Below are 14,197 nucleotides of genomic sequence, written 5' to 3' on the forward strand. Positions count from 1 at the left end.
TCCCCTGTAGGAAAGAACATTCTGGATATTCTAGGAGAAAGGAATGGGGTTCCACAGAGACAAATCAGTTTTCAAGGACCTTTTGGCGGCCTGGCCAATCCTGACACTGAACAATCAGGCGTTCAGGCCCCCCACCAAATTATGCAATTATCTTAAAAACAAGAAGTGTGGGGTGTTTCTGTGGCCTATGGTTTCTGAGTGTTGAGGCTTCCACACTCAGGTCATGTTTCCAAGCTTTTCTCCCCAACCATGAGAGCTAGAAACAAGGGCTGCACAAAGGTTTTTGGGGAGATGGGAAGAACTCTGAAGGGAGGCCCCAGAGGAGGGGTGGCTTGGGAGCAAGCCTGTTCTGCGCTCATCCTGCAGCGGTGGCTCCCATCCTGTGGGGCTGGGGCTGTGTCATGAACGAGGGGCAGCTGGGCAAAACCTGGACAGCACTGTGACCTCCTGCACCAGGACGCAATGCCACTCGGTTTGGATGCCCTCTCAAATAGGGGCTCTCCGGGGCAAACTAAACCGTCCCTTTCCCCTCCCTGCCACCCCAAGGCAGCACTGGTAGAACCTGATTTTTCCAAAAAGCAGCATCTCCTGTCATCACGGGATTCCAGGAGCTGGGACTTTGAGGAAAACATCCTATCGTATTGAGAGAGTTGGCCATGCTGCTACTCCAGGCAACAATAGAGGCACTGGGGATAATGTCCCCCGCCTAGCAGTATCTGCTGGTTTCAGAGTATCTACATAGGGTGACCATATGTCACTTTTTTGACTGGGACAGTCTATTTTTTAAGCCCTGTCCTGGCTGTCCCAACTTCTCCGGCAAAAGTGGGCATTTGTCCCATTTGCTCTTGCCAACTTGATCATCAAGAGCAAATGGGACAAATGCCCCGGTGCCCACAGGGGAGAGGGGTGGAGAATAGGAGGGACACAGCAAGTGGTGCGGGTGGGGGCGGTGAGGAGTGTGGGTGCGGCCAACGGTGGAAAAAGCCAGGGGACAGGAGCCTACCCCAGGAGAAATTTCACCCACCACCCATGCAAGTGGCCATGCCGCCCCATGCAGGGGTTCGGGCAAGGGGCAGGCAGGGCTCGGGCCAGCCCTGCACTGGGGGAGGGGGAGGACTAGCCCCACGGCGGTGTCCTATTTTCCCTTTGGGAAATATGGTGTATATTTGCAGGCAGCATGGGTGAAATGTTCACATTTTTACTCTGCAACCACCAGGGCTACAAAACGCCCTTTCTCTTTGCTGGGGGTGGCAGGGGGAGTCCCCCGTGATCGCGTGACTCCAGGAGCTGGGGATTCCAGCAAACCCCCCCGCAATGGTGCAATGGCGCACACTTTCCCCAAATCGGGAAGCTGAAGGGTTAAAAAGCGTGGAGGAGGCGCCTAAATCTTTCGGTGCCTGGGGAAAGCAGGCCGTGTTTACAGAGAGACGGAAAATGGAGGGACCTTCCTGTGCCAACCCCTCCACGCCCCCCCCCCCCGGACACCTGGGTCCCTCCGGGGCTGGCTTGGGCGTACGGGGGCGAGTCCCCCTCTGAGCGCAGGAGGAGAAACAGCCGCAGAGGCAGGAAATCGGGGGTTGCAGGGCCGGGGGTGGGGCTCGGAGCCCAACCGGGGCTGGAACCGGAAACCCCCCCCCCCAGCTGAGCCAGGTCCGGGCCGCAGGAGAGCTCCGGGGCAGGGGGCTCAGTCTATCGGGAAGCAAAGCAGGGCGCTGGCTGGAGATGGGGAAATTGTGAGTGATGATGGTGCAGCGAAGGCAGAAGGGCTCAATGGGCATTTCTGCTCTGCCCTTGGAAAGACGCTCCATGGAGTATTGTAATTGTACGGTATGTAGAACTGCCAGGGGTCCCGTTTTGTCCAGTCGAAAAGGGGACCGGACACTCAACGTCCGGTTATCGGTGTAACCGCAGGCAGCCTCTCCGCGCACAGGGCGGCAAGAGCAGCAGCTGCTGCTACCTGGGGGAGCTGCTCAGCTGTTGACGGAGAGAAGTGGTTCCAGCCTCCAGCAGACTGAAGTAGGCTGGGTACTGGGGCTGCCCAGAAGGGGAAGAGCAGCCACTGCTGTGCCCTGATTGGGCAGCCAGGCTTCCTATCAGCTCCTCCCGGCGTGGCTCTGCAGGTGGCAGGTGAGTGGGGGAGGGGGGCAAGCAATGGGGGGGGGGGGAGGAATGATGGGGGGAGGCTTGGGGAAGAAGCAGGGCCTCAGGGAAGAAGTGGAATGGGGCCTGGGGAGGGAAAGTAGAAAGTTGGCAACCCTAGCCCCAGACCCTCACTCTGAGGTCCGACCCCACCCCCTGCACACCCTGCTGTGCCCTGATTGTCCCCACCCCAGCCCCTTGCTCTGGGGACTGTCCTCCACCCCACTGTGCCACGATTGATTTCTCTGACACAACACTCAGCAAAGGTTTGAACAATGGATGCCGTGTGTTAAGAGTCAATGTAGTCCAGAAAAATGAAGATGATCCCTGAGAATCACCTTTTTGACAGAACTGTGTACTCTAAGGAATGCCAGGTAACTGATTTGTAAATATAAACATTGTCTGTGATGGGGATGTGGTGTTGGATTATGAACTAAATTCTTTGCATTCTCTCTTCTGGGTGGGTTTTTTATTGTTTGAAAGGTTAAAATAAATTTCAGAATATATTATCTTAATACAGTCGACTTAATATATCAACATGGTAGTGTCTTGTTTTGTTAATCTGGAGAGCAGCTGGTATCAAATGTAAATTATATTGTTATCTTATAGTTTTCACATCAGTTTGTCACTGCTTAATAATACTCTCCCAAACATGAAAAATGGTGACACTGTAAGCGTGCAGTCTTAGGTTTGATGTGCTAGCTGCACCAGTTAGTGCTGTTCCCAGAGTGGTGCTCATAGAATCATATGAAGATTAGGGTTGGAAGGGACCTCAGAAGGTCATCTAGTCCAACCCCCTGCTCAAAGCAGGACCAACACCAATTAAATCATCCCAGCCAGGATGCAAATATGCAGAGATATCCTTGCAGAAACTGGTCAAAACACCTCTGTTAACTTTAGCTCCACTGAAAAATAGCTTATGACAAAATATAGAGGATGATATAATATAATAGTTCTGTATTAAGGGGACCTGGGCAGTCTCTGGTCAGAAGTATTGACCAGACTCCAAAAGTCCAGGTACTGCAATTTTCTATCTTCTTCTAGTGTCCTGTAACAAATCATACCTGAAATTAGAATATATATCTGTCAGAATAACATATTTGATTGACTCTTTGAATTAACTTTTTTAGTGTGCAACCACAAGCAGAGGGGAGCAACTGGCCTTTAAAGAGTTAAGTGCCTAGCCAGCAGGCTTCAGCGGTCAGCTACGTTGTTAACATCGCAGCATCCGCAGTCGATGTTCTTTTATCTGGTGGCTAAACTGTGCTGCAGTCAGACTAGTGCGAGGTGAAATGGCGGCACCCGAAAAGAGAAAGATTCGCAGGCTGTGCTCTTTTAAAGACAAGTGGTTGCAACTCCCAGCATATCGGAATTGGCTTATGAAGGCAAGTGAAGACTCGGGGTATTGTTCTATTTGTCGTGTTCAATTCACGGTTAAGTTTGATTCTGTAAAAGCTATCAAGCATCATGCGGAGACACCGGGTCACAAAATCAAAGTACGAGCACAGGTACGGTCTAGTACTATGGATAAATTCTTCGTAAAGGCTGATACCTCTGAAGAAGAACACATGTGCACAGCTGAATTGCTTCTAACATATCATGGAGTTAAACACCAGCACAGCTACCGTTCTCAAGATTGCGGAAGTACGCTGTACTGCTCCATTTTCACTGATTCCAAGATAGCTTCCAAAATTCACTGCAGAAGGACAAAAGTGGAGGTTTTGATCGAGAAAGTATTAGCCCCCCATTCATTGAAACTGGCTTTGCAAGACATTGGATCAACATCGTTCTCAATAGCGATGGATGCTTCTAATAAAGGGAACACAAAATTATTCCCAGTTGCCGTCTGCTACTTTAATAAAGATAAGGGAAGCTGCATGTGTATCATAGACTTTTTAGAGGATGCAGACGAAACATCAGAGGCAATCGCAAACAACTTAAAAAGTTGTCTTCAAAATGCCGGTCTGATACATAATCGAATTGTGGCGTATGGAGCAGACAATGCATCTGTTAATTTTGAAAAACACAAGTCTGTTTTCGTGCACCTAAAACGAATGTTGGATTTACCAAACCTTGTGCCAGGCCATTGCAGTGCTCACATACTACACAATACGGCGAAACATGGCTTGAAAATGCTCTCTTATGATGTAGAGCACTTGGTCATCAATGTTTTCAGTGAATTCTCGTCCAGTGAAAAGAATATTAGTGAACTTAAAGAGTTCTTTGACTTCATGGGGACAGAATATTCAGAAATCTTACCCCATATATCTACACGTTTTCTGACCCTTTTCACTGCAGTAGACAGGTTACTGAAGAATTGGCCAGCACTCAAATCTTACTTTGTGAGCAAAGGAGAGGAAAATGTGTGCCGTGCAATATGGGCCTTCCTTTCTGAGCAAGAGCATGCAGTGTCCAACGATGAAACTCTTACGCTTCCCGAGCTGTACATCTATTTTGTGCACAACATTATGAACCAATTTAACAACACCATAAAGGTTCTTGAGAGTGATTATGTTCAGGTAACTGAACTGTATACTAAATTCAACAAGCTGAGGAGAGAGATTCAGAATCGACAAGAGAGAGGATTCTATGGGTACAAGGTGACACAGTTCTTGAAGAAACTACCACCTAACAAGCAGAATAAATTTGTTGGAGATGCCCAACGGGCTTACACACGCATGGTACAGTACCTGGAAAAGTGGTTTGATTTCAGTGAAAACTCTTTCTATAAGTTGTGTGCGCCCCTCAATCTGGACAGACCTCTTGAGCTAGACGAACTGTGTGCTTTGACGACAAGCTTGGGCATTCAAGTGGACGGAGATGAACTATTTACAGAAATGTGTACGTTGAATGATGTGCTACCGACCCTAAAGAGTTTGACAAATTCTGCTGAATCGACACTGCGTCGGCAGTCACAAGAGCCCCACAATGTCTCCGAGGTGTGGGTAGAATTCTTTAAGCGCTGCGAGGCCCCGAACTTACTTAAAATTGTGCAGCACGTGCTTGCTATCCCACCCAGCAACACGTTTGTGGAAGGCATTTTCAGGGTTATGAAGAACTTGCGGACCGACAAAAGGAATCGGCTCCAAGTGGACGTGGCAAAAGCTGAGCTATTCGTGCACTTCAACTATCAAATGACATGTGCCGAGTTTGCTGGATTTTTGAAGACGGAAGCGGCTAAGGAGCTTGTGGGAGCGGCAAGAAAATATCAGAAGTATAAATTTAGTTAGGTTTTAAATCGCTATTCTCATGAAAGTTCTTTGTGGCTATACTAGGGAGTTCCTTGCACTGTTTTTGTTTTTTAATGTCTCGTGAAGTATAAAGAAGATATAAAGGTTGTATGAAATGATTATACAGCATCTGGTGACGTCCAAAAATGTACAACTTGGCACCTAACCGTATATTAAAGCACACGCAGAAAAGCAACCTGGTTTTCAGAGGTTTTGTGGGTGCTCAGCACCACGGAAAACCGACTTAGCTTTATGAAAGTGTCCAATTGAGGTGCCTAATTTTAGACGGTGAGGTTTGAAAGGTTTTGCGTACGTCCTTTAGACTTGATAAGTGATTAGGTTCCAGTAGAACAGAATGGATAAACGTATAATGTTTTTTTGTTATGCCTGGAAACATTTACATCTACCTTGGGTTTATGCAAATACTATTGCACAGATCAGATCAAAGAATAAAATCTCACCATCATTTTCCTGTGTACTATGTTACCAAACTCTAATTTCATTATAAGTCAGTGGGGAGATTAAGGCCATGTCCACACTTGAGATGTTACAGTGGCACAGCTGTACCAATGCATATAAGATCTCTTGTGTAGCCGCTCTGTGCTGATGGGAGAGAGCTCTCCCGCCAACATAAAGCACTCTACCGCTCATGGCAGTGAAACTTATGTCACTTGGGGGGGTGATTTTTTTCCACACCCTTGAGCAACATAAGTTTTGCTGACATACGTGGTAGTGTAGTGTAGCCTTAGTGAAATCAGGAAAAGCTCAGTACAGTGGGACACTGAAGAGAGAGAATGGGAAAGGGGAGTGTTAAAAGGCTCTGCGGGTGCTAACTATGCTTTTTTTTCCGAGCCAGAGCCCAGCCGCTGTCCCCTGATTGGGCAGACAGGCAGGCTCCATGTGAGCTTCTCCCAGCCCAGCTCTGCGGGTGGCAGGTGAGTCCCGGGGGGTGGAGGGGCAGAGTGAGTCATGGAGGGTGGGAGGGGGAGAGGAGCAAGGGGGAAGAGGCGGGGTAGGGGGCGGAGCCTCATGGAAGAGGCGGAGCATCGGGGGTGGGGCAGGGGTGTCCGGTTTTTAACAGTTGGAAAGTTGGCAACCCTGATCGTATGACAATGCTGGAATACTTTCTAGACTGTCGGTAACCAAGGAGGACGTTAAAAAAAAAAAATGAGTAGGAATAAACTTTTAAAAGTCAGCAGGCCCAGATAGCTTACACTCAGAAGTCCTGAAACAGGTGAGTGAGGAGATCTGTGGCCTGCTGCTGTTCATTTTTAATACGTCTTGGAATACTGGGGAAAACCCAGAAGACTGCAAGAGAGCTAATGTCCTGCCAATATTTAAAAAGGGCAAGTTGGACAACCTGGGTTACCCTGACGTCAATCCTAGGCAGAATAATGGAATGGAATGGAAAATAATGTCAGATAAAGCATTAAAGGATGGGATTATAGCTAAGGCAAGTCATCGTGGTTTTTTTATTGAAAATGGGTCTTGTCAGATCTGATTTCATTCTTTAATGAGGTGGCAAGTTTGGTCAAAAAAGCTAACTGTGTAGATGTAATAGACGTAGACTTCGGTAAGAGGTATTTGATTTCGTGCCGTCCAACGTTCTGACATAAAATTCAGCCTATACCATATCCGTAAATTACACACTAAGTGGATTAAAAACTGGTTGACTGATAGATCTCAAAAAGAAAAAGGAGTACTTGTGGCACCTTAGAGACTAACCAATTTATTTGAGCATAACCTTTCGTGAGCTACAGCTCACTTCATCGGATGCATACTGTGGATGAAGTGAGCTGTAGCTCACGAAAGCTTATGCTCAAATAAATTGGTTAGTCTCTAAGGTGCCACAAGTACTCCTTTTCTTTTTGCGAATACAGACTAACACGGCTGTTACTCTGAAACCTGATAGATCTCAGTCATTAATGGAGAATCCTTACTGAATGACGGTGTTCCTCATGGGGTTCTGCAGGCATTGGTCCAGCGCTTTCATTTCATTAATGATCTGGAAGTAAATACAAAATCACGGCTGACAAAATATGCAGGTGACCCAAAGATTGGTGAGTGATAAATAATGAGGACAGAATAGTTATACAGAGTGACCTGGATTTCAATCGAGCCAAATGCAAAGTTATACATCTAGGAACAAGGAAGGCAGGCCTTGCCCCAGAATGAGGAACTGTATCCTGGAAAGCAGTGACTTTGAAAAGGATTTATGGGTCAGTGGACGAGCAACTCAACAAGAGCTCCCAGTGTGATGCTGTGGCAGAAAGGGTTTATGTGACCCTTGGATGTATAAACAGGAGAGGAGCAGGGAAGTGGTTTCACCTGTGTATATGGCATTCGTGAGACTGATACTGGGATGTTGCAGCCAATTCTTGTGTCAGTGTTTTTAAAAAGGGTGTTGAAAAAATTGGAGAGGGTGCAGAGAAGAGCTCCAAAAATGATTTAATGGCTGCAAAAAATGCCATCGAGTGAGAGGTTAGGGCTTGCCTAGACATGTAAATAATCCAGAATAAAGTGGTATATGTGGGGGGTGGGTGGGTGAACATAAAACGGATTAACTATTGATTAAGTCTACGTGTGGACACTCTTATTCCAGAGTTAGCTCAATCCACTTGTGTCCGGGGTTGGGATAGAAGGATGGCTGCAGATCGGGAATGAGGGGCATGGGCAGAGCTGTGTCTGGGGGAAGCTTTGACAGACACAGACTGGCTCAAGCCAGGACTATTGGCCTCTCTCTCCCATGAGCCCCTGCAGCGCCCCCTGCTGGCCCTGGGGTCTGTGTCCCCTCCATATCTCAGTGGGATATTCCCTGCCATCTCCCCTCTCAGACCCAGCTCTTCCTAGAGGGTGCCAAGCCCCAGCTCCACGTTGACATGTTTGGCTCTTTCCCAGGTCGTGGTGGGTGTGAACGTCAAGGAAGAGAACTCAGAGAAGATGGCATCCCCTGGGGCATTATGGGAATATCCTGGCTTCCAGCTGAAATGGCTGCAGCCCCATCCTGAGTGTGTATCCCAGGATGCAGGACAGGGTGAACCTCCAGGACCCCAGAACAATGCACCACATGTCCCCAGAGCGGCGCCCCAGCCCCTCCAGGAAATAGGTATGGGGCAGAATGCGGGGGGCTGACAAGGGACAGGGAGGGGAGTGACCAGAGTTGGGCATATGGAGGGCACAGGCTGGTTCAGGCAGGCCGCAATGCTGTGGCCACATTGTGGACAATTCAGTGGTCTGCTGGTGTCAGTGCAGGGAGGGGATTTAACTGATCAGCCCCGTGTCCCACCCCTGAGCAGGGAGTCTCCTCCTTTGTCTGAGTTACAGCAGCACCCCCAACAGGATCAGGGCCCCGTCATGTTAGGCACGGCACAGATACACAATGACTGGGGACCTTGTTGCGCCAGGCATTGCACGGACACATACGACGAAGATTGGGGCCCCGTCGTGCCAGGCACCGCACACAGTCCCTGCCCTGAAAAACTCATGTCTAAACAGACAAAAGTTGGGAGGGGAAACAGAGGCGCAGTGAGGTACCCAGGGTCACACAGCAGCTCCATGGTGGTGGAGCCAGGAATTGAATCCAGGCGTCCTGAGTCCCACCCCACTACCTGCCACGTTATCCCAGGCTGCATCTGCATCTGCCCTGCCTTCCCTCCCAACTACCCCTATGTGGCCCCGTCCTCTCACAGCCCATCCTTGTCCCCAGCCACCCTGGATTCTGCCCTCGCTGCAGAGTGGAGTCCTGGGTGCCGGGACCGCTCGCCCTCGTCAGCCTCCAGCTGAGCCATACCCAGCTCTGTTTCCTTCCGTCAGCATTTCCAGCGCTGCTGCCTGAGCTCAACTCCTCTCCCCGACCCGCGACGGAGGAGGGGCAAGGGTCCCTGGAGCAGCCAGCACTGAGAGGAGAGTCCTGGGGGCTGCAGGGGCCGGTGCAGTTTGAGGACGTGGCTGTGACCTTCACGGAGGCGGAGTGGGAGCTGCTGGATGAGGACCAGAGGGAGCTGTACAGGGACGTCATGCTGGAGAACTATTGGAGCCTCCAGTCGCTGGGTAAGGGGCTGTGTGTCTCGGGGGAAGGTCTGGGCCAGCTCCTGGTGCCTGGGATTCGGCCCCGGGAAGCCACAGCCCAGGGAGAATCTGAAGGAGCTCGGTATGTTTTAGTTTGTCCCAGAGGAGTTAAGAGGTGATGTGATCCTATCCTGTAAGCACCAACACAGGGAGGGGACAGCTGGGAAGAGAGGGCTGTTTAACATCCAGACAAAGGCAGGGTCTGACTGGGAGCAGATGGGAGATGAATTCTGGCTGGGAATTGGGGACCAGTGTTTATCTGGGAGGGGAATGAACATTGGGAGAGCTCCCCTCGGGACAGGGTGGATTCTCCCTCACTGGGAGTCTGTCAGTGGAGATGGGGCGTCTCTGTCCCAAAGCCCCGCTCCAGCTCAGCCAGGAGTTTACTGAGCCAGAGGCAGGAATCACTGGGAGAGATTCTTTGGCTGGGTTAGGCAGGAGGCCGGGCTGGATGGGCACATTCTTCGATTCCCTTTATTTCTATGGGGTCAGCCCCCTGGTGCCTAGTGTGCAGCGCCTGTCACAGAGACGCTGTCACTTCCTATCTAAAAGAAGATCCAGGAATGGACCTGCCTGGTGTAAATCCCTTCCTGGGGGCTGCCACATCTGCCTGTCCTTGTTCTTGGGGATGGGCTCTGGTACCGGCCCTTGGCCAGGCTGCCGTCAGGGTAGGGGAGAAAGGAGGCACTACCCTGCCCACCCCCTGCTGCTACTACACACCCACAGCCTCCCTGAGAACGTGGCTTCCCTGTGCATGCCCTGATCTCAGGCTCTCCAGCAGGGGTCACCCTTCCCACTATTCCCAGTGAGTCCCAGCCGCTGCTTCCCTCCCATGGGGATCACACCTCCCCCTGTGCCGAGAACCCCACCCATGTCACCTCTGTCCTTTCTCTCCCCCACGCACAGGGTTCCACATTCCCAAGCCAGATGTAATCTCCTGCATGGAGCAAGGGCAGGCGCCGTGGGTCCCGGATCCCCTGCCCACCCCTAAAAGGTGCCATACTACAGGTAAGAAACATTGGATCAACTCGGACCCACCATAATCCCGAACACAGAACTGGGATGCAGCTCTCCCACTCGTATTCTGTTCCCAGCCGGTCCCTCCGGAGAGACCGTCATGTCCCCAGCTGCCTTTCCGTAGCTAGCAGCGCCAGCCCCTCTGCCAAGGGGTGTTGTAACTAGATCAGGGTGACATTTTTTGGACAAATACAATTTTCACTAAAAATGCATTTTTTGTGGCTCCGAAACTATTCCTGAATTTGGGTTGAATTCAATTAGTAGTTTCAGCTGGAAAAAAAAACCATGGGAAACACTTAAAACAAAAACAAAAACAACCTCTCAAGGTGTTGAGGTGACCATTTTGAAATGTTTCGTTTCTACTTTTCTGAAGTTTGTCCAATTTAAAAAAAGAAAAGGGTGAAAAACACCCAAAAACAACTGAAACAAAACACTTTTTAAAAAAATCAGTGTTATGCCAGCCAAAAGGTTTCTGTAGATTTGAAACCAAATTTTTTCAAGTTCTCCAGTTTGATCAAAAAATTTGGAAAAAAAAAACAGTTTTGGTTCAAAACTAACACACACTTTTTTGTGGGGAGGGGATTTTTTGGTTGAGCCTGTGAACTACAAAATCAGTTATTCACTCAGCTCTAATTATAGTCTAACAGCTTTGGTTCCACGGTTGGGCAGGCAAATTTGCAGGAAAATTTTTCTACACAGTTTGGAGAGTATCGGGGACTGTCTGAGCACAAAGCCAGGAAGCAGCTACTCGATGGGGATTTCTAAGCTGTGTCTAACAGCTCAATCTCTGTCCCCCACAAAAATGGCGTGCCACATCCCCTTCAAATTATTATAGTATGGTTAACTTCAGATCAGGGCCCCATTGTGCCCGGGTGCTGCATAGACATACAGTGCCTGAGATCGGGGCCCCATTGCACTGGGCGCTGCCCAGACACACAGTGAGAGACGGTCCCTGTCACAGAGTTTACCCTCTAAATAGACAATACAAAAGGAAGGATTATTTTGGTTGTTTTATAGGTGGGGAACTGAGCCTCAGAGAGAGAGTCAGTGCCCTGGCTCACTAGGTGCATTAAAAGAAAGTAACTTGTGCTGGCAAGTTATTTACTTATTATTGTGATATTTTGCATGTGGTGTCATTGCAGGGCCCTGTCACTCCAGACATTGCACAAATACTGGACCAGAAGACAAAGCGCTGCCCTAAGAACTGTAGTCTAAAAATACCACTACAGGAATGGTGCCGGGGGGGAAGGGTTGGAATGGCATCAAATATATTGGTCTAGCAGCTGTAATTCCCGAATGCCCCATTCCATGTTTTTTCCATTGGTTTAGGGCAATCCGGGCTGTTTGGCTGAGTCCAGAGGGCTCAGGGGTTTATGTGTGATTGACCCAAGTAGAATGGAAGGTTAAATAAGGGACAGGAGTGGGTTTCTCTGGCCCACTGAGAAGGTCCAAATTGTGCTCCCCTTCCCTGATGAGTCCTGCCCCTGCTCTGATAGCTGGCTATAAAATGGCTGGATTTCGCTCCAAAACTATGACTTCCACCCTGGGCACTTCAGTTCAGTCTTCTTCGTAGGCAGCCGAAAGGGGATTTCTTTTTATACTATATTCTCCCAGCATGCTTTGCCACAGACAAGGCTGTTTAGATGGCTGTCATGGTGGATTGTATTTCCCAGCATGCCTTGTCACAGGTAGGGCTCGTAAAATGGCTGCCATGGTGGATGAAGCTTCCCAGAATGCCTTGCCACAGGCAAGACTACAAAGATGGCTATTATAATGGTGGAAGGTTCCTAGGCCGAGTTAGACAACCCCTCATGGCTGGCTTTCCTGTGTTCCAGCCAGCGTCAGGGCCACGAGAGGTGGCAAGGAGCTGAGGTGGTGGCAGTAGGAAGCTCCCGAGAGGGTGGCGCTGCCCCATGTCCCCTCCCCACAGCTGCTGAGCACATGGGAGCAGTGCCACCGCTGCCCCAAATGCGGTAAAAGCTTCCTCACCACCTCGGCCCTGCAGATGCATCGGAGGAACCGTTCTGTAGAGAAGCCATTCCAGTGCAGTTCCTGCAGGCTGCAGTTCAGCCAGGGTTACAATCTGATCAAGCACCAGGCCCCGCACATGGGGGGAGCGCCCCTACTGGTCCCCTGACTGCAGCCAGTTTCGCTGTCAGAGCAACTCCATCATGCACCGCTGCATGGCCCATGCCTGCACCGAGACCGCCAAGAGCGTCACCGGAAGCTCCAATGTTCTCAAGCGCGGGGCCCGCACAGTCTGCCGGCCGCATCTTTGCCACCAATGTGGGAAGAGCTTCGTCTCCAGGTCCAACCTGCAGGTGCACTGCCTCAGCCACAGAGGAGCGAGGCCCAACAAATGCCCCCAATGTGGGAAAAGCTTCATCCGAGCTCTCTCCAAGCTCATCGGGCATCAGCGCATGCACACGGGCGAGCACCCCTTCACATACCACGAGCGTGGGAGGGGCTTCAGCCAGAACTCGCACCTCGCCCAGCACAGGAGAGTCCATGTGCCCTGATGGCCCAGGTGGTGCTGGGTGGCCGGCGTGGGACGGCACTCACTGCTCACAGACATCAGACACGGTTTAGAAGAAGAACAAACACACAACCCTGGCAAACTGAAATGGGCAGCTCTGTGTTGCGTGGGTCTGCCCATGAGCCTGCCCTTCAAAGTGAAAATAAAATAAAGCATCACTTTAAAGAAATATTCCATGGGCAGCACTGACTTCAGATACTGGAGGGTAGGTGGGTGCTAGGGCTCCTGGGTGGTGAGGAGGGGTTGGGGAAGCTAGAAGGTAGGTGGGTGCTAAGTAGGGGGGATTGGATGGGTACAGGGTGCTTGTGGGAGAGCTGGTGGCTACTTGGAGATAGATGGCTTTGGGGGAGGGTTGAGAGGTGCTCATAGAATATCAGGGTTGGAAGGGACCTCAGAAGGTCATCTAGTCCAACCCCCTGCTCGAAGCAGGACCAAGTCCCAGTTAAATCATCCCAGCCAGGGCTTTGTCAGGTGCTGGGGGAGTAGTTGCGTGCTTTCATAGCTGGGTGGTTTGGGGGGGTCCTGTAGGGCAGACTCTTGGATGTTAGGAGTCTCCAGGGGTGCTGGAGAGGGTATTAAGGGGGTATCTGGGGAGGGGGGCAGTAGAGGTGCTGAGGTGGTTGTGGGTGGGGGTATGGACGAAGGTTGAAGGAGCTCTTTGAGGGTTAGCAAGAGATCAAGGAGGGGTATTGCTTTCGATGGGGGATGGATACTCACAGCTGTAATGCTAAGCATGGGCAGAAGCTGCTGGCAAGATCGGGGCACTAATAACCCAGTAATTATTGATCATAAATAAAGCTGGGATTGAGTCACAGAGGTTAGGGAAGTCAAAGGAGCCGTGTCTTCCAAAGACCTCCATGACTTCAGCCAGCGCCGGCTGGGAGCTGCAGGGTTCCCTGCCACCTCCGCCGCGGGCAGCACAGGGGCACCCCCGATGCTCCCCTCTGCCGCGAGCAGCACAGGGGCACCCCCCCCCCCAGCTCCTGGCTGCTGCCCACCGTGGGCAGCAAGGGGAACCCCCACAGCTCTGGGCCACCGCAGGAGGCAGTGGGACCCCCGCAGCTCAGAGGGGGACCCTGGAGCTCCCAGCCACACGCAGCTGGCCAGCCAGTCCATTTTGTCAAGGATATTTTTAGTAAAAGTCAGGGACAGGTCATGGACTTCCGCGAATTTTTCAATATTGCCGGTGACCTGTCCATGACTTTCT

General features: G+C 50.7%; 1 protein-coding gene across 9 annotated transcripts; it reads left to right on the top strand.

Moving 5' to 3' along the window:
* The first annotated feature begins 1,409 nt into the window (after positions 1-1,409).
* LOC102945591 (zinc finger protein 862) lies at positions 1,410-13,159 on the top strand. Of its 9 annotated transcripts, none has more exons than XM_037899163.2 (8): positions 1,410-2,127; positions 2,401-2,513; positions 3,270-5,353; positions 6,226-6,304; positions 8,268-8,475; positions 9,183-9,419; positions 10,344-10,445; positions 12,290-13,159. In XM_037899163.2, the coding sequence occupies exons 3-8, from the start codon at positions 3,432-3,434 to the stop codon at positions 12,337-12,339; spliced, it is 2,598 nt and encodes an 865-aa protein (XP_037755091.1). In that variant the 5' UTR covers positions 1,410-2,127; positions 2,401-2,513; positions 3,270-3,431; the 3' UTR covers positions 12,340-13,159. The 9 variants fall into 9 exon arrangements, with proteins under 9 accessions (XP_037755091.1, XP_043405357.1, XP_043405358.1 ...); XM_043549420.1 differs by having other exon boundaries at positions 1,411-2,127; positions 11,597-13,159; XM_037899158.2 differs by having other exon boundaries at positions 1,411-2,016; positions 11,597-13,159.
* Positions 13,160-14,197: the final 1,038 nt, after the last annotated feature.

Source organism: Chelonia mydas, chromosome 6 (genome assembly GCF_015237465.2).
Source record: "Chelonia mydas isolate rCheMyd1 chromosome 6, rCheMyd1.pri.v2, whole genome shotgun sequence".
NCBI lineage: Eukaryota > Metazoa > Chordata > Testudines > Cheloniidae > Chelonia > Chelonia mydas.